Source organism: Ambystoma mexicanum, chromosome 4q (assembly GCF_040938575.1).
Source record: "Ambystoma mexicanum isolate Mex_15411 chromosome 4q, UKY_AmexF1_1, whole genome shotgun sequence".
NCBI lineage: Eukaryota > Metazoa > Chordata > Amphibia > Caudata > Ambystomatidae > Ambystoma > Ambystoma mexicanum.
The window spans coordinates 539,478,168-539,501,299 of NC_090928.1; the positions used below are offsets into that span (position 1 = coordinate 539,478,168).

At 44.9% G+C, this 23,132-nt stretch overlaps 1 protein-coding gene across 1 annotated transcript in view; it reads left to right on the forward strand.

Annotated features, from left to right (window-relative positions):
- The window catches only part of ECT2L (epithelial cell transforming 2 like), a 2,055,529-nt gene extending 2,040,461 nt beyond the window's left edge, over positions 1–15,068 (forward strand). The window contains exon 23 of the mRNA XM_069608104.1: positions 5,028–15,068. Within this exon, the coding sequence (XP_069464205.1) occupies positions 5,028–5,158 (131 nt within the window). The 3' untranslated portion in view covers positions 5,159–15,068. The remainder of the gene's footprint in view (positions 1–5,027) is intronic.
- Positions 15,069–23,132: the final 8,064 nt, after the last annotated feature.

Below are 23,132 nucleotides of genomic sequence, written 5' to 3' on the forward strand. Positions count from 1 at the left end.
TCTGCCCCAAAACCTCATGCTGGCTTCTAATTTGGACACTGCTCTTCCCACATTGTATTGGAATGTATCTGCGGTATCGTGGTGCATTTATATGCCTAGGTATTTGAACGACTCTTTCTCCCATTGTACACCTGCTGCTGGTAGACTACACTATTCCACCCTCTTCAGGGAACCCAATGGGAATGACACTGACTTGCTTGTGTTGACTGTGAACCCCGAAAACTGCCCTATGTTGGCCTTGACTTCTAGCATATAAGGGATATGCAGTCCAGGGCTATAGACCTAAACGGGAACATTTTCTGCATACAACGAGATAACATGTGTTTGTCCATCCACCGTGATACCTGCCTCCTGGAACTGGGACCTGAAGATGTTTTCCAGGGGTTCCAGCGATAGCGCAAGCAGAATGGGAAAAAGCAGGCATCCCTGTCGTGTGCCTCTACTCAGCTACCATTGAGGGTAGACCTCCCTGCCTGTTTTCATGCTTGCTAGTGGGCAGTGGTACATCAGCTCTATCCATCTTAGCATGGTTGGCCTATCCGCATTCTACCTAATGCTTGATAGAGCCCCTCCCACTCCACCGAATCAAACGCTTTTACTGCATCTATGGCCACTACTGCAAGCTCAGTGTCTGTGTCTCCCACCCTCTCCATGATGTGATGTAAACATCGCAAATTCATTGTGGTGTTTCTCCCTTCTATAAAGCTGCACTGATCATGGTGGACTAGCCCTGCCACACGCCCTGCTTGCCTATTGGCTAAAACCTTCCCCAGGATCTTACCGTCCACATTCAATAAGTAAATGGGGCGATAGGATTTGCATCTGCACGGATCCTTTACGGGTTTTACCAGTGTCACTATTATGGTCTCTCACATGGATCTTCAATTTGGGGACTAGGAGATCTGCGTATGTCGAGTAAAATTCAGTTGGGAGGCCACCCCCCACCCCCCTCCAGTGACTTCCCCATGCCAAAAGAACTAATTGCCCCCCTTATTTCCTCTACAGTAATCATGCTTCCAATTCTTCTGTGTTTGCGGCTGTCCGGCTCAGCAGGTTTGGTTGGTCCAGTACCTCCCGCAAGTCCTCCATGTCTATTGGCCCCCTGCTCTTATGCAGCTCTGTGTAAAATCCCAAAAGGTTTCATTAAGGCCCCTCACGGAGTCTTTCCTGTGCTGCAGCCCTAGTCCTTTGTTCCCCCAATAGATCTGCGACGCACTGGTTGCCCCAAGTCAGGTTCCCCTCTAACTGTCGTATTTGGGCATCGGAATCGCTTAAGCGAGTCAGAGGTTCCGATCACAACCAATGAGTGGTGGCGATGCATTTGCTTCTGATGGTGGCTTTAAACGCGTCCCACTGGACCCCATAGTTTCCCACTGATCCCTTATTAAAGGTGAAGTACTCACTAATAGCCTGCCCTATGTCTCCACTGAAATATGTGTCCTTGAGCGCTTCTGCCCTCAACTTTCATGCAGGTACCGCACTTCGTCTCTTACCCCATGTCTTTGTGGAACGTAAGGGGACGTGATCCGACCATGTTTTCCCCTGGTAAATTGCCCCTGGTATTCTAGGAAACAATCCCTACTGACAAAGAGAAAATCTAGGCGCAGGCAAGAGCCGTGGGGATGGGAATAAACAGAGAAGCCCCTCTGTTTGGTATCTATTGATTGTTATGGGAACAATGGGGTAGAACTATTGCTGAAGTCACACAACTTTAAGAAGCAGACTTATGAACGAACACGAAACAAGACTCGTATGTGTTTATGGAAATTAATTGTAATATTCTTACAGCATACCAAGAGCGAGTTTTAGATGATACAGCCATGTTATCCAGGAAGGATAGTTTATGCTTTTATGCAGAATTCATAAGCTGGTAAATATTTCCTTTTTTCAGTATTTGTTTTGTAGTCCAGTGGTGAATTGTGCACTGTTTTCAAAGATTTTATGAATCTGTGTTTATCAGGGGTTACGCAATTTTCAGACACAGTGTTTGCACAATAGGTACAAAATTATGTGTTTTCATGGCTGCTTTTATAACATGCGTATTTCTTTGGAAAGACCATTTCACCTTCACTATTTTGCTTAAACTTAACTCGCCCGTTTCAACGTTTCTTGAAATAATGTACATTTCAGCACAGTGAACATTGACAACTGGGAATTGCGGTGAGGTACCTTTTTTTAAAAATGTTTTTAAAAAAAGTGAAATGTAAAGTAGCTTGCCCCTAAAAGTAAGGCCTGTTTAGCAATGGTAATCCAGAAAGTTACTAAAGAAATCTTTAGAATGTCGACATTGAGTGCACTCATCAAATGTCCCAGAAATCTCAACTTGTCACATATCTGGTGTACTGGACTATCCAGTCCTGCCTATTACTCGCATTCTGAAGCCCGAGAAAACATCACACCCAGCATTGAAATACTCTAAATCGAAGATTACACTTCTCCCTGAAGATGGTCGAAATATGATGAGGACGACAGAACATAGCTGTTAAATTAGGTTTATTTGCCGAACCATTACACCCACCTATAGTAATATAGAAAAATGTTTTGAGCGCACTAAAAACTGTAATGTCTCCAATTGTTTCTTAGTTGTTGAAAACTGGACAAACCTCATCAGGAGTACCCTAATCTAGGCCTGGTCTATTGCATTTTCATTACAAATATTGCCCTGCAAGTCCCAGTATGCAAAGTGCTGTTCAGTTAAAAACAAGTCACAGCCACAGGTGTCTCCAGTAAAAAGGGCCCCAGATGTCTACCTCATTTGAGCTGACCTCTTATCGGGAGCAAATCTTGTTCACTTATCTGGGAAGCTAATACACTGTCCTGAATTGCTTCGAGAACTGTTTGCAAGGAAGTAAAATCGTTCCTATCTCAGAGGTTCAATGTTTTTTTATCAGAGGACTTCATGTTTCCCGAAAGCTGATTCTGTCAGGCTGAGTATCCATTGAAAGGTGGTCCAGAGGCAAAACAAGCCAAGGATTTGTCATCCATTTGTTTGTGGACATGGGTTATTGATTCACTGAGTCAGCTCCAGTTTTCAACTTTGTAGTCAAAAGTATATCAGTTACTATTCAGCCCATTGGGGCATGTGGTGGGTCTACACTTCTAATCAGTGTGCCCAGCAAAACCACATCTGTGTCCCTTACTATTACTTTGCCAATCATTTGCCTCACCTCTTGCCAAAATGGGCTCAAGCTTGCAGGCTCATCACAAGTGTAAAATGGTTCCTTTTTTCACTGCATGTTCCAGCATGCCCAGAGTGATCCCTTGTAAACAGTTGCAGCCTATTGAGAGTCAAATACCAGCAGTGGATCAGCTTCTAGGCAAGTTATTTGTATTGCACACATGTTAATGAACCCTTAGCCCTATCTCAGATATTTACACAGTTCTTCTCCAATAAGGGGCCTCCAAAATCCTTTTCCCTGTTATTCAAGTAGGCCCAGCAAGGCAATGATTCTGAAGAGGCCAATAACTTATACATTTGAGATATTAAACCTTGTGTGCCAGTGAATTATGTATATACTTACTCGAACAGTGGTACAATAGGCGCGTGTCTGATCTCTCTATGCATCAACCAGTCTGATTGGTACCTAATTCAACCTATATTTTTCAATTAGATCAAACTCAAACTTGCACTCTTGAAAAGATCTAACCCTTCTGTTGTGTGAAAGATATCTAGAAGACGAATACATCACTTTACTTCCATCTCTTGAACCCCTCCTCTGAAGCCCCATAGAGAAGTCAAGGTTTCCAAAAATGGGCATAAAGGGTGAGGGGAACGCCGCCAGTTTGCCCCTGGTGCCAAGTTATCCCACACCTCAAGGACCGATTTTGTAAAAGGGCTAATAAATGCTGATTTGGGGTGATGCGATATGGGACGCCAAATTACACCCCATAACTGTCTTCTACATCCAGCTGCATCCATACTCCACCATTGGTTATGTGACCACCAACTTGTCTATTCTCCAAGAAGACATGGCTGGGTACACCTCCACAAATACCATCTCAATTGCCGGTCTACCTCCTGTAGCTCACTCCTAGCAGAGGGTACCAGGATGGCCTGAAAAAGTGTAAAATCTTAGGCAAGAGATTCATAGTTAATAAATTGATTGTTCCATACTAGGAATGAGCCAGGTGTTTCCACCAGCCCATGTCCCTTTGGAGGGAATCTTTAGTGTGAGGTTAGTTTGCCCTATACCAGGTCTTGCATTTTGGTGTCTTGTTTATCTCTAAATAACTTATTTTGTGATTCATTGTTTTTTAGGCTTTTAACGAAAACCGACTACTTACATGGCACTTGAGGGAAATCGAGTTGGATAAGGAGAAACATAGGAATAATTTGCAACCTCAGGGGGCAGTCCTATTGTCAGCTTTGATTCCACTCAACCAATGATTTCTACGACACAAAAAACAAGAAAGTAGACCATCTCCGTGTCTGTGCAAGGATTTTGTTAAATCCATCCGTAGTTACATACTTAACATGCATCCCAAGACCACTGATCTGCTTCTTTCACCATTGTTTTCATTTAAAGGCATAGCTCTAGATAGGGGTCTGCAACCCGTGACCCTCCTTATGTTTTGGACTTTGACTTCATGATCCTACACCACTGACTATACTAGATGGGTCTGGTGGAGGTCGTTATCCACAAAATCTGGAGAGTCAATGGTTGCAGAACAATGTTCTAGACTGTCAAAGAAAATTCCCCTGTTCTGCTATTCTGATTTGATTAGGAAACCTCTCTGTTAGTGTATTTTGGGGCCACACACCAAATGCAGTTTGCTTAGTCCTTACACACATTCAGCTTAAACTTGTTCATTTGACATGTGATAGCATTAGAGGGTCCCACTGAGAAGTGGTCCTTTCACTCTTGATTTGCATTTCATGATTCTGCAGCCGCCTGCTGTGGTCGCTTGAAAAGATGGGATGATACTGGGTGCATGTTCTGTGTCCGGAGATCATTTTTGATCATCTGAAAGTACAGTCATTTTGCAAAGGACCATGTTATTTAATGGCATGTGTTTACTTTTTATAGATGTCAAGGATGCCTTCATTTTGCAAGGACCAAAACGAAAATGGATTTGTTCGGTGGATAACGAAGAAGAGAAATTTGCATGGCTGTCAGTGGCACAAAGTGCAATAAGCGCCAGTATTGCTAAAAAGTAACCTTTCTACCAAGGGTGGTCGTTTTAGCATGTCTTAACTAACACTGTGGGCACAGTGTTTACAAACAGAAAGTGCACATTAAGGCTTTCCAAATGTGTTCATTGTTTTGCCTTCTAGACCGTCGTTTAACTGCATCTTTCAGACATGGCGGAGCGATGTGATCAGGTCATCATTACGAGATAACAGTGCTGCAGTCTTCTATTGCACGCCTATAGCAAGGCGCTCTCTCACACAGTGTGGAATGCTTCCATTTTATTTTAAACGTTGCAACCTTTGTCAGTGTCATACATACATTTCCTGTTTCATTTGTCACAAACCTCTCATGTCTTTGTCACACATTCGTTTGCTGAAATCTAAAGACCATTTTTAAATGTATTTTGAAAAGTTTGCTTTCATTGCGCTCACCTATTCTTGTTGCCAAAACATTAGTACAGAATGGCCTACTGGCTTCAACCACGTGTTTATGTGCAACCATGCTCCTGTATTTTCAGTGTTCAGTGACAGAGGCAGGGTAACTTTGAGTTAGTTTTATAAGGAGATGTAAAACAAGCAGAAAATAGGGTTTTGTTATGGCTGTAAATATTTATATAAAGGCATTAGCTAAAGTGCATAGTTTCAAAGGCAACAAAGCTATGGTCAAAAGTCTCACCATGACCGACAAATCCCAATGGGTGCACAGACTGTGATTTATAGCACTGCGCTACTGTTAAAAGATGCCAGCCATATGCTAGCTACCCCCACTCTGCACAGCGACCCACTGCTCTCGAGCTAGGTCCGTGCTTTAAATAATACAATTAAATGTATTGCTCTGAAGAACAGGTGTGATAGGATGGAGACATTGAAATTAATCAAAATAAACAAATAAACTGTGGAAAATATTTTTACTGTGAGTGTTGTTCTAGAACCCAAAGTGAATATACGAGACTAGGAGAGTAAGGAGTGTAATAACGAGTTGTTTTAAAGAATGTGTAATATAACCTTCAAGCATATATAATGAGGGGAAAGCATTAAAGTAAATAATAGTACCGGAGACAGACAAAGGCAAGGAATACAGCTAAGAAAGGAAGGGCAAAGAAGGAGACCAGACAGGGGGTCTGCATGGAAAGAACAGGAAGGAAGAATGGGTGGAGCCACAGGCTTCATAATGGCAGTAAAATATCAGAATGGGACCTCGTCTAGAAAACCTAGGCACACAATTAGACCCTACTTACTGCGTGTGGCTAAGGGTTAATTTGGGAAAGTATTACATCACCGGAACTGAGTCAGGCTGCATTTTAAGGCATTTTGTCAATTAGAGCTCGAAATTTGCATAGCGTTTGCTGTAGACTGGGCAGAGGGGTATTTCAGAATGGGTCTTGTTTTAAAGGACCTACTTGTATATTTCTTGGGGGCCTATGCCCACAAACCAAAACAAGCAGAGAAGGAGCATAACCTTAAAAGGTCACTTTGGTAACAAAATCGAAATAAACACTGGGGGCAAGGAAAACAGGGTTATAGATGGGGGATGAAGTGGAAGTCCAAAGGAGAAGAAGGAAGCCACATAAAAGGAAAGAGTAAGTGTACATTTCAACCAGACAACTTCGGTTAAACATGCTCAGCCATTATGTGCTTGGGGAACTAAGCACAGACAATTTTACAACAAGGTTCTCCAAGGCGGTACCAGGGAGCTCCAACCACAACAGGTGTCAGGACTAATACTGCATGTGTAAATATGTGCCATTTCGATTCACTGTGGTCAACAATACTGTGTGTGGATAGCCTGAACGTACGTAGCAGACTTGGAGACCCCTGCATTACAGAAATAAACGGTGGACTAACACAAGGAGCTTTCAGGCAAGACACCTAGCTTTCTAATATTTCGTAAATCTCAGATTCTTGCTCAAGGCTCGGCACAAACAAATGCACATATTTTGCTATTGATTTGGCATCATTTATCCATGGGATGCTTAATCCAAATGTGTGTCAAGTTGCTTGAGGATCCGTTTTTGCTATGCAAACAACATGTGTATTACCAAACGACTTGCAACGTCCATACCCTTTTGGCGAAAGAGTGTATGGGATATATAGTAACTCAGTTTAGACAGCTGATTGGGCTAGTAGACAGATCTGCACACCGGTAACACAGCTGGATGTTTTACTTTGTTTATACACCCTAATATAAACCTGCAAAAAGAAAGATGACACTAAGTCAAGGTCAAAAAAGAATTAAAATGGTTCATAGAAATGTTAATAATTGAGAAAACTCTGGCTGTAGGTAAGGAAGATATATCAGATTCTGAAAACGATAAGACCATAGTGAGACAGAAATGTAAAACAAACATCAGTCAAATACATAGAAAGTGATGTGGAGCAAAAAAAAAGCCAAACAAGATGCAAGCAGTGGCAAAATGATTACATTCTAAATGGAGGGAGAAGACTCACTACAGATGAGCTCCCAGTGGCAAGGCTGTCCACTGGGCCACAGCCGGCCTTATTACATGTGCCTGCAAATCCCACTGTATGTCCCTCTCTCCCCGTGCCCACCGGGGTCCTATTCAAAACTGCTTGCATCATCTACAAACCAGTCTTTATTAGCACACCACCATACCTGCCGGCTGAACTCTCGATCTTTAGAGGGTCTCGCTCCCCGTAGCAAATCCATCTAAAAATTGGAATCTAAGGCAGCCCGCAAATAAACAGTCCTTCTGCCACTACAGTCTCACAACACCCACACCATCCTCCAGTTCTGCAAAACACAAAAAATATCTATACTTCGGGCATGACTAAATACACGTTTTTCAGCCCTTCCACCAACAGTACTGCGCTACGGCCCAAAAAACCCCATGCCCATTGTTAGCTTCCACAAGTTGTAAAGCGCTCTGCTGCTCTTGAGCTAGGTTCATGCTATAAACGATAACATAAAGAAAACCTTATAGAAGTCACCTGAAGTTTATACCAGGGCAGGCTGCCTTTTAGGTCAAACACCTAGCAAGGTTTGGATATAGCAAGTGACGCCATGCTTGCTTATACTAAATAGATGTGATATTTTGATTTTCAGGTATTCGACCATTTAATTTGTTTCTAAATGATGATGTTTTACTTTTCAGTGGTGTTCTGTGACACATCGAAGTAAGATTGTCCCACATCTGCAGCCCCTTAGCGTGACGTGGATCAATTTAACATGACCATTAAAGACCAGCTACATAGATCCCTTTAATAGGTTGCACTTGCAAAATCGGAAGGACTGATGTTGCCTGGCAAGTGTGTCTGGGGAGAAGGGTGGAGACGATTTCCAAAGCACTAGCATATATGCATACATAGAGGAATGTAATCCTTTTTTTTTCACTCTCATTGCATTTGCTACAGTTGCTAACGCAACACCTGAGCATAAACCTAAAAAGACTTCAAGAGCTAAGGGAAACATTTGCAGCCTGGCCAGTTCCCACCTCCTTCCAAATACACTGGCTTCCATTCCCCAATACATCGCCCTCTCCGTTATTGTCCAGAAAGGTACAATATTTAGCATCACGAAAGGGGGCCCAAGGATGTGAGTAATAGGAGATTGTCTTTGGAGGAAGGGCAGTACAAGCGTCATTACAGTAACCTTTGCGCACTAATAGGTCCTGTCCCTCTTACTTCCGGACCAGTCAAACAGATTGCTAAGAATTTATGGAAAGAGCGATCAGCCAAGCAGGCTTTTCAGCAGTCTTTCCGAACTGTGCATCAGCTCTAGAACTCACATTTGAAGCATAGTTCTAACTGAACAAGTGTGGGGTCAGCAAAACCGCTTTCGTGCAGCATATTTCAGAGACCCATGGGACCTAGGCGTTGATGTCATGAGAGTGCACCCCAGGCGGAGGCATTATACCATCCTCAAAACCATGGAAGCCTTTGTGTTACTGCAAGTCAAAATAAAGTCTGTTGCATGCGCCAATATCATTTATAAGTTTCATTTAAAACCTCAAGCCCTCCGAATATCCAGTGGATGGAAGATTTGTCTTATCGTTGAAGCCTGGGAAGTCTACCACACAAGCACATCATTTTTGACAACAAAAAACCCTTGAAACAAAGGATGGTTGTGACCAGAGTTTGCCATCATCGAACACTGTGTAGCATTCTCCAGAATACAGTTTCTGCAACAGGTTTACATAGCACACCTAAGTAACAGTAAAACACACTGATTTCCAGGTCATCAGCCCACTGTTAACAATGGTCACAGGCTTACCCTCTTCTCTGCCGAAACAGAGTACATCATTTAAGTCCCAACTGGGTTGCAGCCTTCTAACTGGAGGAAACAACTGAATTAAACATGCTTCTTAACTATCAATATCTTTTTAACTGAGTCTCTGTAGGCCTTATTCACTGACTTGATACTACCTGTAGGCCTTCACTTCAGGACCTCTAAGTAAAAAACAGTGCTCAGTGGCAGAACCAGCAGTCACTTGCTTTTGGACTAGCTTCTTGTGGAACACCTACTAGCCAACTGATCTCCCACTCAACCCCCACCCACCCACAGTCCAATGAGTCAGTCATCAGACATTGTTCATCCACCACTGAACAGATACTCTCAGAAGATTAAAATTCCAAGTGTGGGGTTCTTGCTGCTGACACTAGAGTTGCACAAAATGAAACTACAGGCAGCACATCCGGATCCTGGCATTTGGGAGAACTTTAAACAATGCAACACCGAAACAAGCAACTATCCTGTCCTCTGGATGAAAGACCTAGCACCTGGGCCGTATCCCAGACAACTCCAGTGAATTAGATATTCTTCATCGGAACCAAACTAGACTTGGGACTATTAGCCAGCAGTTTCTAGGTAACAAGCAAAAGCAGGATTTAGTATGGTAAATCCATTGAGTGAAAATGAGCTAGCATGATCATCAACTATGCAAAGACAAGCAGGGTTGTGTACGAGCTGAATGGAACCAATTAGGTGAAAGCTGTCACCCGCAAACCGTAGAAAATTCCTTGAAGGAGCCAGCAGAGGTATAAAATGGCAAAAATCCTTGAGGTCGGTGGCTAAGAGTCAGTCACCTTGCGGGTGGCAGATACGAATTTTGGGGAAAAAGACCACCTTGCAAGCATTACCTAGGTGATATTTGATGAACCTGCGCAGAGTAAAGATTCATCTGGATCCTTTGTTTTATTGGCAATAGTGAATACAGGGGAAAGACACCCTCGCCTGTCACATGGGTGGAACATATTTGACAGCCCCCATCTCCACAAGGAGATGATTATTCACCATCAGCTAAGCATGACGAGCAGGGAGAAGTTTTCAGTGTGGATGCATATGTGGAGAGGAAGCTGCAGGTGGGTGTAGGGGGGCGCCGAATGGTATGAGGAAGACACTGATTACATTTCCTACATATCCCTGGTGACTATTCTCCAAGTCTGGATTATTTGGGATACACCCTCTGAAAGGAGATAAATGCTTTGTAAAAAAAGGAGGGTAACATCTTTGCCTTGGACAGTTCATCTTCCAAAGCCACCAGGGGCTCAGATTCCAAAGAGGTATCCATCCACCCTACAAAGGGAGGCAGGTCTGAGGGACTCGACTCAGCCAGAGAAATAGTAGGGCTGGGTCAGGAAGGCATTTGTTCCTTACTAGCCAGTATCAGAGAGCAACCACTGGCGCCGTAGCTGATGGGCCAGTTACAAAAACATAAGTTAATGAAACATCTCTTGATGGAATCTGAACAGAGAAACTATCTGAACACTCAGTTGCTCCTTGTGAATCTGCGGAAGGTAAAACTGCAGCAAGGGTATAAAAGCAGGCTCCTCCTAGTTTTAGAATACCTTTCTGGGACTGAACCATTGGGACTGAGACAAAGACATCAATATTCTTTGGGTAGCTTTCCCAAAAGCTGAACACAGAGGGGCAGGAGCAATTCCTCCTCTTGGTGACAAAGGGAAAGGGGGAGGGCAGACACTTCTCTTGATCCGAACCCAGTCTCCCTGCCTATACCAAAAAAGGACCTCTGCATGCATAGGTTTACAATACCTCATTATCTAGCAGTGCATTACAGCCCCCCCCCCCCTCAGCTCCCCTTTCATGGCTGTGGAGCAGAAGTGTCATGCTGCAGCCTGGCCTTCTCAGATTCCTGCATTTGTATGCAGACCTAGCAAACGAATTAGCTCCAGATTTGATAAGAGCCTAAATCTACTTACCACTATCTCCTCATGAGGCAGACATATTGTTACCCTCCAAGGGTGTACATCCATAGCTAGAAATCACATAGCAGCATTTGGAACAATAATCAAGCAACATGTCATGCGCCAGGACTGCATTACAGGAGCCAAATCAAAACTAGCAGTGTAATGTCCTCCCTCCAAGTGGGTTAGAAGACTCTCTTTCATGCTTGCCAGGTGTGTCTTTCAGCACACCATGTACCCGAAGTCCTGACATCCACCCCAGAGCCAAACAACAGTTTGGAACCACCTGACAGAATTTAGACTGAATGAAGACACCTTGCTGGGCACCTGATGCAAGGACTGGATACAGTCCCTTGTGGGAACTTGGTCCGAAAGGCAGACTAAGGCCTTGACATCAACTCATCATGTATATAATATTTAGGTGGGACTGATCTTGGGCACCCCATGAACTACTCAGAGAGAAGAGCCGACATGTCTGGGAAGGAAAGAACCTCAGGCCGAAGTGCGTGTGTGCATAGCAATGCAAGCACCAAAATGCTTACTTTTGTCCCCTTTACAAGCACTACCGAGTCCTGGACTGCTGGTGGTCCGAATTAGGGTGACATTGCTATGCTTTTAAAGCCTACTGTAAGGAATCCTGACTGAAAGGGAGTTGCATTGTCTGGTCATAGGTGCTGAGGACCAAGGGACTGGAAGCCCAGGGAATGCAGGTAAGCATTACAAAACTATTTGAGGTATTGCTTACATATTTTAAATCCAAAGGTTGGTGGCTTCAACCAAAAACAATCTGAGCGTTGAGAAAACCAAAATGGAGAGGTCGAGAATTGGCAAATGTGCGTGGCCCAAAAAAACAAGTCTACACTGTGAAGGAAAATGACTGTGGGAAGGAAGCCAAAGTACTGGAAGAGGGAGGGGGGACCAGACAAGTGTTGCAGTACATACCCCTGGAAATTCTTGCAATTTATTTCTGGCTGCTACAGAAAAATGCTGTGCACACAGACAACGCGAGTCTGGATTATGTGACATATCAATCAGTCATACATGATTTATTTTGGTAATAAAATACCATAAAAACCTCAATATACACAATATCACAATCTTGTATAAAAATAATTACAGATCAAATACAAAAACATCCAAACAGGCAACTTCAATCTAAAAGGATTAAAAAGGAGTTCCATATGAAACATACATTTACAGATTCATTGAATTATTTTTCCTTGTTGCTAATGCTGATCTTAGATAAGTCAGTAACATCCAGGAAATCAGAGGAGTATCCACAAGAATAATAAAAAGCATTGCAGGCCTGCACTGATGAAAGTTAAAACTACGTAACAAACGTACTATGGCGCGTTTACAGACACAGTCAAACATTGGGCAAAAAAACAGGAAATGTAACGGATTGTCCAGATTATTACATAGTTCACATATGACATTCACTGGATCGCTTGAAACCCAGGTTGCCACAGCTGATTTTAAAGTAAGTTAGTTAAAACAGGATCTAGTGCTCAGACAGCACTCATTTGGAGAGTGAGTAAATAGCAAATCGTTTTAGGGAGAATTCCAGGACAACAACAAATGTTGATGATTCGTAGTGTTCCTTAGTTCTAAGTCTTCCCTCAAGTTTATTGCGGTATACTTTCAACTCGCATTTATTTAGTAACACAGGATTAGTAATCATAAAGCTGCCGTTAACCATGCTTGCCAACTTCTTGACATGGGCAAACCAAGAAATAGCAAACATATTTTTTTTCAGAATTCAACAAAAAATTCGTAACCATAAACAAAATGGCTCAAATTTCATCTCATCCTCCAAATATTTTATTTAAACCGTAATTCCTGATGAACAGCTAAGTTACCAGCAGGTGGCAAACCCACCAGCTGCTTCAAAAACATATTTTTGCTAATTTCTAACTGCAACAGATTACCAAATCCCCAGAGGCCCATACCATATTTGGCAGTAGCAATAGCTTGGGCATTCTATACTTTTAATATAATCTCAATTGGAGAAGATCTGTAAGATTTTGCAAAACGATTAATTCCACCAATGCAGTTTGCTCTGTTGATACAGTGATTTTTGCAGGATAACCAAGTGGTAAAAGTCATACCTACATAATCAAAAGAGCAAACTAAATTCAGTGTGATCCCATTTGCAGAATAAAAGGGAGAGGATCCATCCCACCTAGAAGGAAAGGCAGGGCTTGCAAATCATCACAGCCAATTTGGCCACATTAACTTCTATTTCCAGACTGCTCATACATTCAGAGTAAGCGTTTATTAACCTTTGCAGACCAGGCGGCGTCCTCACTATGAAGACTGTGTCATCCGCATAGGCAAGCAAGGGCACAGATAAGTTGCCAAAATGAGGAACATCAGCTTGGCAAGCTTCAGGTTTTATAATATATAAGGAGAACAAAATCGGGGGCATTAAACACCCTTACCGAACACCCAGCTCTACTGGGAAACATTCTGTGTAATGCCCATTTCTACCACTTTTAGCACAGGCTCGTAGATTATGATGAATGAGTATCAATATATGAAGGAGATCGGCCGGGCAATTGTACTGCCTAAAACAATGCCATATCAAATCCCTATATACTCTGTCAAAAGGCGTTGACAAATCCACAAAGGTGAGGTAGATCCTCTCCCTCTTCAAAAAGATCCAATTGGAATTTAGAGGGAATGTGTTCATCATCTGCCCATGATTGCAACATATCCTTTATTTAGGATGTGTTAGAAAAATCTAGGAAATTAGCTAACAACTGCAACCTGTCTTGGAGTGAGAAAAGTATTTGGTTCATACAAAGGGGACTAAAAAATCCTGATAGCAGTATTGGCTGCTGAGAAAGCATATGCATGAAATGTGCAGACAAGGATTAGGTCACTTTTAGATCATTAGAAACTGTCAAATCATGTGTAGACAATGTACAATTTTTATAGGACTGAATCTTCACACATTTGCTGTACCAATAAAGAAGCATCTTTGATGAGTGCTAATAGTTCTGCACCATCCAATTGCGGTAGACCCACTATTATATGTGGTGGTCCTTACTTTCTCCCTATTATCCCCTCTGCAGATACTAGTTTATTTTAGGCTCCTGGGGTAATCCAATATAGGTTACATCTGGAATGAATCCAGGTTAAAATTGGATATTTTAGGGCAGATACAATTTTATGTTGATCCTCCATAAACAGACATGGATCTCCAACGGGAAAATTTGGTGGTGCACATAGTTGGAGAATACCACATGCCGCCAAAACTACCATTCTGGCCTGCAGAGACCAGGATAATGCTTGTCTAAGATCCGTTCTTGAATGACATTGGTACGCTCCATCCCCTCCAAACCAGAGTCTAGCTTGTTCAGGGCACCATCTACTAGTTATGGGTGTGCTTTATTTGACGACAAATGCAAGAAGTTACAAATTTGTACCCTTGCTGATAGAGCGCCAGGTGGTACTCATAAAGGTAGCAAGTCTTATTGTAATACATCCATCTTTTTTCATGTAGAGGGTACGTATCCATGATTTACTAGGTAAAAGTGCCTTTGGTCTAACATAATTGTTTTGTATTTGCTATGCATCACCCATACTGCATTTCTTATTAAGTGGGGGGAGTAGAAATTGTTTCTATCTGCTGTGCCAATGTGTGTCTGGTTTTACAAATGTACTGTTATAATCTCGCTGCCAAATAGTTTGAGTGGAGTACAATCGGTATGTCTTTGTAAGGCTGTATGGTGTGTACATAATTAAAATGCTTCTTGACTATTAAAGTTGTCTCCAATAATGTGTCTGATTGTCTTGTGATTTTAAGAACTGGTGCATTCAGAATACGGCAAAACTCTTCTACGAAACCAGAATTCCTTTTTAGTAATACATGTCTCTAAAACAAAGGTTTTGATCTTGGGCCCACTCACTCACATTTATTTCTTTTGCCCCTCCCCCCGTCCTCCACCCCATCCATGCCACCAAAAACTGCTATCAGAATAAAAGTGTTCTCTAACTCTGAACTCACAAACATTCGTGTCCGGCCTTGGCATTTGGGGGATGGAAGGAACCTGCAGCCATGATGGGTGGTTATCCGTGCTATCCTGAGAAGTCACACTTGCCATAGGAGAAGCAGTGGCTCGCCTACAGCCAGCTAGCAGTGGTGGACAGATCAACGCCCAACGTTAATAGCTGTCTTTTCATTCTTAACACTGGGGAGAATCATGAAAACATGTATGCAGACAGGTTAACATAATCGCTCAAGCTTGGCTCATAAAAGGGGGGCTGCTTTCAAATATATTGTGTTGAGTGTGCAGTAACGCTTCTTCATACTGTGCTGCAAAAACATGGGGTGCATGTAAGCATCACTTCCAAAGAGGAGGAAATGCACAACGGGGCTGCCGCAGAGGCACTGCTTCACCTCACTGCCGTGGGGTTTTCGGAAAGATAGCAGCTCACCTTTAGGGGGGGCTGAGGGAGTGTATTCATGTCTTTGGGACTGAATGACAGGATGATGAAGGCCAAACCGTCCGTTGGCTTTCCACAAATGCATGTAAACATATACTTGTTTACTACCTGTGGTCCTCGCTGAATAAGAGAGCAATCTCGCCCGCCCCTCTTCCCCAGGGGTATGGTGCAACGCAGCTCATAGTCTCGTTTAACTGCTAAGCATACGGATGGGAACAGTTCACATTTCCTGATGTCTTCATATGCCTGCAGTCAATTATCACTTCGAATCTGACACCAGACACTTGGAAAGATCAAGATTTGTTACAATCCGGTTTAAGCCTGCTTTTAACTGCCTTTTCCAACCTCAATTTTCATTTTTCTTAAACTAGGTTTTAGATGATCTGATATGATAAGGCATTTATAACGTGCCATACACAAGTGTTTCAAGGCACGACGAGGCAAGGGAGGGGGAACAGAGGGAAGCCAGACAACGATCTGGCTGGTGTCATTCAGATCGCGCAAGTGCATGGGAAGGGGGAAGGGTACAGTACAATACATGGGATAATAGAATAAATAACAAAATAAAGTATGGCCAGCAGTGCAAGGGAGAAGGGTAAGTGCAGGCATTAGGTGTCAAGTGCTTGTGGTAGGACTGTAGGGATACAGAGAACAGTCCCCAAGTGCGGGGGTTTCCAGGAGGGCAGGGCAGGTGTGTGACTGGCGGAGTGGGGGACCTTGGCCCGAGATCAGAGGGTGGCCAGGTAAACCAGCGCAGTTTCAGTATAAGCCAGGAAATCAGCAGGGGAGAGAAGGAGAAAAAGCAGAAGCAAAGAGAAAGCTTTTCAGGTGCTTCCAGAACTGGAGATGTTTCTCCTCAAGTTTCAGGGGGCAGGGAGGCTGTTCCAGAGGGATGCCCCAGCCGAAGAAAGTGATCTACCACCAACTCGTTGCTTGGAGAAGCGACTGACCCTAAGGGAGTTGGAGGTGGATGAGCGAAGAGCTCGAGAAGGAAGATATTTAGGAAGAGAGAGTTTGAAGGTATTGAGGCTCCTAGCCCCAGAAGGCCTTGTGGACGATGCAGAGGGGTTTGAACTTAATCCTTGCAGCTACTGCGAGCCAGTGCAGAGATTTCAGTCCTGGAGAGATACGGTCCCTGGGCTTGAGGCCAAGGACAAGTCTCGCAGTCCAGTTCTGGATGAGCTGCAGAGGGCAGAGAGTAGAAGCAGGCAGATTTAGAAAGAAGCTGTTGCAATAGTCCAGCCTAGAGAGAACCAGCGCTCTGGAGACAGTGAGCTTCTGGGGGAAGGATAGGAAAGGAAGAATACCTCTGTGGAGGTGCAGCTGGTAGTGTGACTTCTTAGAGACATCAGAGATGTGAGGAGAGAAGGAGAGTGTGGAGTCGAAGATGACCCTGAGATTTTTAGCCACACAGGTGGGAGCAGGGAGAGGGCCAAGAGAGGCTGGCCAGAGAGTGACAGGAAAGGAGGGTGTGGGTGTGCCCATGAGGAGAATCTGTCTTGCTGGCATTCAGGCAGATCAGGCAGAGATCATTGGTGGCACACCACTCCTGGATGGCGGACAGTCAGAGATGAGAGAGGGAGAAGAAGTGACTGAGGGTAGCTTGAAAATGAGCTGAGTGTCATCCGCATAGCACTGGAAGTTGGTGCAGAGCGCGGCACTGCAGTGGGTCAGAAGTGCCAGGTATTGGTTGAACAGCCAGGGAGAGAGGTTAGACCCCTGGGGAACACCACAGGTAGAGCTAGAGATGGAGGAGAGTAAGGACCTGAGTTGGACCTGGGAGGGTCGATGGGAGAGAACAGAAGTCAGCCACGCCAGGGCCTGACACGTGATGCCCAGGTTATCACGGAGACGGTTGAGCAGGATGGCATGTTTAACCGTGTCGAAGGCAGAAGAGAGCTCAAGTAAGATGAGGACAGGGGGTGTTGGAATCAACGTTAGAGAGCAGGTCTACCCGGATGTTCAGAAGAGCAGTTTCCATGCTTCTGGCAGCTCTGATGCCAGACTGATGGTCGTGGAGACAACCAACAGATTCAGTGTGAAGATTAAACTGGGAGATGGCCAACTTTTCCAGGGGTTTGCCTAGGAAAGGAGTGTGTAACGCTCACCTGGTTCCCATGGAGGCGCGGCGTCGAAGGCGCAGAACTCTGAAGATGGACAGGAAGGGCCCCTCTATTCTGGCTTCCCTGGCTCGTTGGATACCCTCCTGTGCGTGAAAAGGGAGTATTACCAACTGTGGAACAATGATCAAGCCTCCCACTCCCTTCCAACCCTCCACGATACCTCCTCCACGATTCCCTGTGAAGCCTCACCTTAGGGTTTGGAAGGATGAGCTCTCCATCCTGCTTCTGATGCAGGGGCGCATTGAAACCCAGTTACTTCACTGGATTGAGGATTGATGGGAGTTCAGGTAAGCTTGACTGTTCAGGTAAGGCGCTGTAAAAGCTCTGTTCAAAAGTTCAAGCTTAATAACAATGTTCGTTGTCTAATTGCAGCAATCGCTAATGCTTATGTCTTTTTCCCCTTAGGGGTCGGGGTTCGGAGTGCCGGAGATATGGCGCCGACCCGAAGTGAAACAGTTCTGGATGAGCGCTCATTCAATGTCTTTGTCTTTTTTCCCCATAGGGGCCGGGGTCCGGAGATACCAGGAAGCGGCAGGACCTGAAATGCAGTGGGAATAATCCAACAGGTAAGACTTAAAAGGAAACTGAGCTTTCCTTATTCCTTTTCTCCCTCTCACCTTTGTTCTTGTCTTTTTTCCTCTAGGCGCCGGGGCGTAGCTGAATCCGGAAGATCGCTGCTGAAGATGGAAGCGCCTTGCAAAGGTGAGTAAAATGCAGCGCTGCAGCGATCGAAACGAAATGCCTTTAAAATGATGTCTTCCTTTTCAGGGCCGTTGGAGAAATGACTCCGGGATGCAGATTTAGCAGGTAAGGGCTTTTCTTCTCCTATTCTCTTCCTTTCTCCCCTTGCAGGTGTTCCAGGGTGCTGGCAGGCGTGGCTGAAGTCAGGATGCTGGAGCTGACACGGTGAGCATCCAGCTGCTAGGTGCAGAACAACGCGAAGCATGTGTGGCTGTTCGGGTGGGGTTTAAATAGCCTTGGAAGAAGTTCCTGGTATGTATCCTTCCACCAATCCGGTATGTATCCTTCCCCGACCACACCCGGGTGGTGAAGTAGTCCGACAGGTTAAGTAGTCCCATTCAGGCCTCAAGAGGGCCTGGATGAAGCAGCAAGGTCTGCATCAGGTAAGTGTGCACCCAAGCACTTAAACACATATCCTCTTCTATGAGCCTGGCGCCTAAGGCGCCAGGACTGGGGTCCGCTATGAGCCTGGCGCCTAAGGCGCCAGGACTGAGTCCAAAGGGCCCCGACTTGGGCCCGCTGAGACTTCCCTGGGGAAAATGATGTCTGCCTCTGGGGTTGCTGGGCCCGGCCTGGCTCCTTAGAGTTAGGCATCATGACAGAGTGATGGAGATTGGGCGATAGTTAGCTGGGTGTAACGCTCACCTGGCTCCCACGGAGGCGCTGACCTGGTCTGGATTGCTGTGACCTCTTCAAGCGTGATGCGCAGGATTCGAAACACTGACTAAACTGGACCCCCAAATCTGGCTTGTCTGGCCCGTAGAAAAATATTTCTGTAGGTGGAGAAAGGGGATTAACTGTCTTCTGAGTATTGTGATTGCTTCTCACCTCCCCTTTGCTCTTCTCTGACCACCTCCGAAATCCCCAATCAAGGCTCACCTTAATGTTTGAATGGATGAGCTCTCCATCCTGCTTCTGGTGCAGGGGCGCGTATTTGACCAGTTACTTCACTGGTTTCGGAAGGCGAAATGCCGTAAGTATGCAGTTTAAAAAGTTCCAGAGTAGAGTCTTCTCTTTGTTTGCTTTTCTTAACCTGCGATCTGTCCTTATTTTCAGGTGCAGAGTGGAAGTGATGCTTCGAGGGATATTGCCGGAGATAAACTCAGGTGAGTTTGTGATAAAATGATCCCTTTAAATGTCTTTGAATCCCTCTCGTAATGTCTTTCTTTTTTCCCCTTAGGGGCCGGGGTGCGGTACCAGGCCAAGAAGTGGCGCCGACCCGAAATGGGGAGTGGTTCCATCAAATATGGCCAGGTAAGTCTTGTGACGGAAAATCAGGCTTTCCTCATTTGTTCCTCCTGCTCACCTTTTGTCTCTTCTTCTCCCCTGCAGGTGCAGAGATGTGACGGAATGCCCAGAAGGTCAAGGTGGATAGTGAAGAGCCCACGAGGCAGGTGAGTGATGCGCAGCGCTGCAACAAGTAGCTCGATGCTTTTAAAGAATGTCTATCTTCAGGATCGCTGGCGTGATGGTTCCGGACACAGGTAGGAAGTTAGATTAAGTTCTTGGTTTTCACCTTTTCTCTTCCCTTCCTTCCTTTCAGGTATCCCAAGATCGAGGCGGGCGTGGCTGGAGGCAAGATGCAGGAGCAGGCACGGTGAGCGTTCAGCTGCTAGATGCAGAGCAACGCGAAGCACGTGTGGCAGTCCGGGCGTGGTTTACATAGCCTTGGAAGATGTTCCAGGTAAGTATTCTTCCACCCAAGTAAAATAGTTCCTTTTGATAAAATAGTCCCTCCTAAGCCTCATTTGGCTTGAGGCTTCATGCAGCATGGTCTCCATCAGGTAAGTGCACCAAACACCCTCTTTTATGAGCCTGGCGCCTATGGCGCCAGGACTGATGTCCAACATGAGCCTGGCGCCAAAGGCGCCAGGACAAAGTCCAAAGAGCCCCTATTAGGGGCCGCTGGGCATTTACCCGAGGGCATGATGCCTGCTCCCGGGGGTGCTGGGCCTGTCCTGGTGCTCCGGGGGTAGGCATCATGACAGCACTCCCCCCCCCCCCAAGGCCCCTCCTAAGGTCGTTCCCTCTGGAGGTTTCGGTTTGTTTGGGAAATCCCGATGTTACTTTTTTACCAGCCGAGGTGCATGTACGTGGTCGCTGGGTTCCCAAGACCTTTCCTGAGGCCCGGACCCTTTCCAATCAATTAGATAGAAAAGTTTTGATTTTGAAATTTTAGAATCCAAAATGTTCTTCACCTTGAATTCAGGCTCCCCATCTATCTGAATTGGTTCTGGTGGCTTTATTAATCTGGCTCCTGGTTGCACTGGTTTCAAAAGTGACACATGAAAAACGGGATGAATCTGCATGTTAGCTGGCAGATCGATCTTGACTGCCACTGGATTAATGAAAGCTTTGATCGAATAAGGGCCCAAATACCTTGGATTAAAAGTTCGAAGTCCCTTGAGCAATAAATGTTTGGTAGCCAACCATACTTGGTCTCCTATTTGGGATGAAGGCGCCTCCTTCCGATGCAGATCTGCATTTTTCTTGTATTTCTCTTTCGCTTGTTGCAAATAGGCAGTTGCATTCTTGAATGCTTGAGTTATAGTGGAATGCAAATGGTCTACTGCGGGCATTTCAAGGCTCAGAGGAGAGTCCAGGTCTGAAGTACGAGGGGGATGTCCATATAGGGTGTAAAAGAGGCTTTGTCCAGTTCCAGAGTGCACCGAGTTATTGTATGCATATTCGGCCACCCATAACAAATCCTTCCAATTACCCTCCGATTGGTACAACATACACCGTAGGTATTGTTCAAGGGTCTGGTTCGTTCTCTCCGTCTGACCATCGGTCTGTGGGTGGTGGCTGGTTGAGAGTCTTGCGTCGATTTGTGCCAGTTGACAACACCTTTTCCAAAAATGTGAAATAAACTGGCTTCCCCGGTCGGAGACTAATATGGACGGGAATCCATGCAAGCGGATGATATTTTTGAGGAATTCCTTAGCAAGGACAGAAGCTGAAGGTAATCCTTTCAACGGAATAAAATGAGCCATTTTAGAAAATAGATCCACCACAACCAGAATAGTATTGTATCCATTACAAGGGGGCAAGTCCGTGATAAAATCTAGTGACAAGGTGTGCCAAGGCGCTGGTGGAATGTCTAAAGGCTGAAGAAGACTGGCGGGTTTTGTCTTTTGGCCTTTGTTTTGGGCGCAAACTCCACAGGACATCACGAAAGATTTAATATCCTTTCGCCAGGAAGGCCACCAGAATTGTCGTTTAATTTTTTCCTCAGTTTTGGCAATGCCAGGATGTCCTTCCATCAGGGTATCATGATGACGGGAAATAACCAGTTCTTGTAATTCCTTTTCTGGCAGAAACAAGCGTCCTTGGAAGTAAGGTAGGCCATTGTTGACCGAAAAGTAAGACCCCCTTTGGATACAATCCTGCAAGGCGGTAGAGTCCAGGAGTTGTTTTACTTGTGCTTGAATGTCTTCAAAGGTTTGTAAGGAGGTTAATCCCAAAATTCTTTGTTCGGGAATGATCGGCACAGGTTCTGAATTAGTGTCTATTTCTCCCATTCCTATTCTAGATAGTGCGTCTGCTTTGCCATTCTTACAGCCGAGACGGTAAGTGATTACGAAATCAAACTCAGCAAAGAACAAAGCCCATCAGAGCTGACGTGATGATTGAGCCTTGGCAGTCTTTAAATATTGTAAATTTCGGTGATCACGGTGTGCCTGGCGCCAAGAAGATAATGCCGCCAAGCCTTAAAGGCGGACTTAATGGCTAATAATTCCTTATCGGTAATTGCATAATTTACCTCAGGCGGTGAGAACTTTCTGGACCAAAATGCTACAGGATGCAGTTGGTTGGTGTCAGGATCTCTCTGAGAGAGGACAGCTCCCATGGCTAAACTGGACGCGTCAGTTTCGACTATGTATGGGAGATTCGGACGCGGGTGCTTCAAAATAGGTGCAGACGTGAATTTAGCTTTCAATTCCTGAAAGGCCTGTTCGGCTTCCTTGGTCCATTCGAAACGTTTATTTTTCCGCAAAAGTGCAGTGATGGGTTGTACTACACGTGAAAATTCCGGAATAAATCTGCTATAAAAATTGGCAAAACCATATATGCTTTGGACCCCTTTTACCGAGCTAGGAGATGGCCATTTGAGGATGTCCTCCATTTTCCGTGAGTCCATTCGGACCCCATTAGGTGTCAGGATGAATCCAAGAAACTCCACCTCGGTGGTATGGAAAACACACTTTTCCAGCTTAGCAAACAGTTTGTGCTGGCGCAATTTCTCAAGGACGGGCCGGACATGCTTTCTGTGATCAGATTCCGAAGAGGAGTACACAAGAATGTCATCGATATATACGACAACACAAACATCGATAAGTTCCCGAAGGACATCGTTCATGAAGAATTGGAAGGCAGCAGGCGCGTTGCACAACCCAAAAGGCATCACTTGGTATTCGAATAAACCATATTTTGTACGGAAGGCCGTTTTCCATTCGTCGCCTTCTTTTACTCGCACCAGATGATAAGCCCCCCGGAGATCTAACTTGGTGTATACGCAAGCG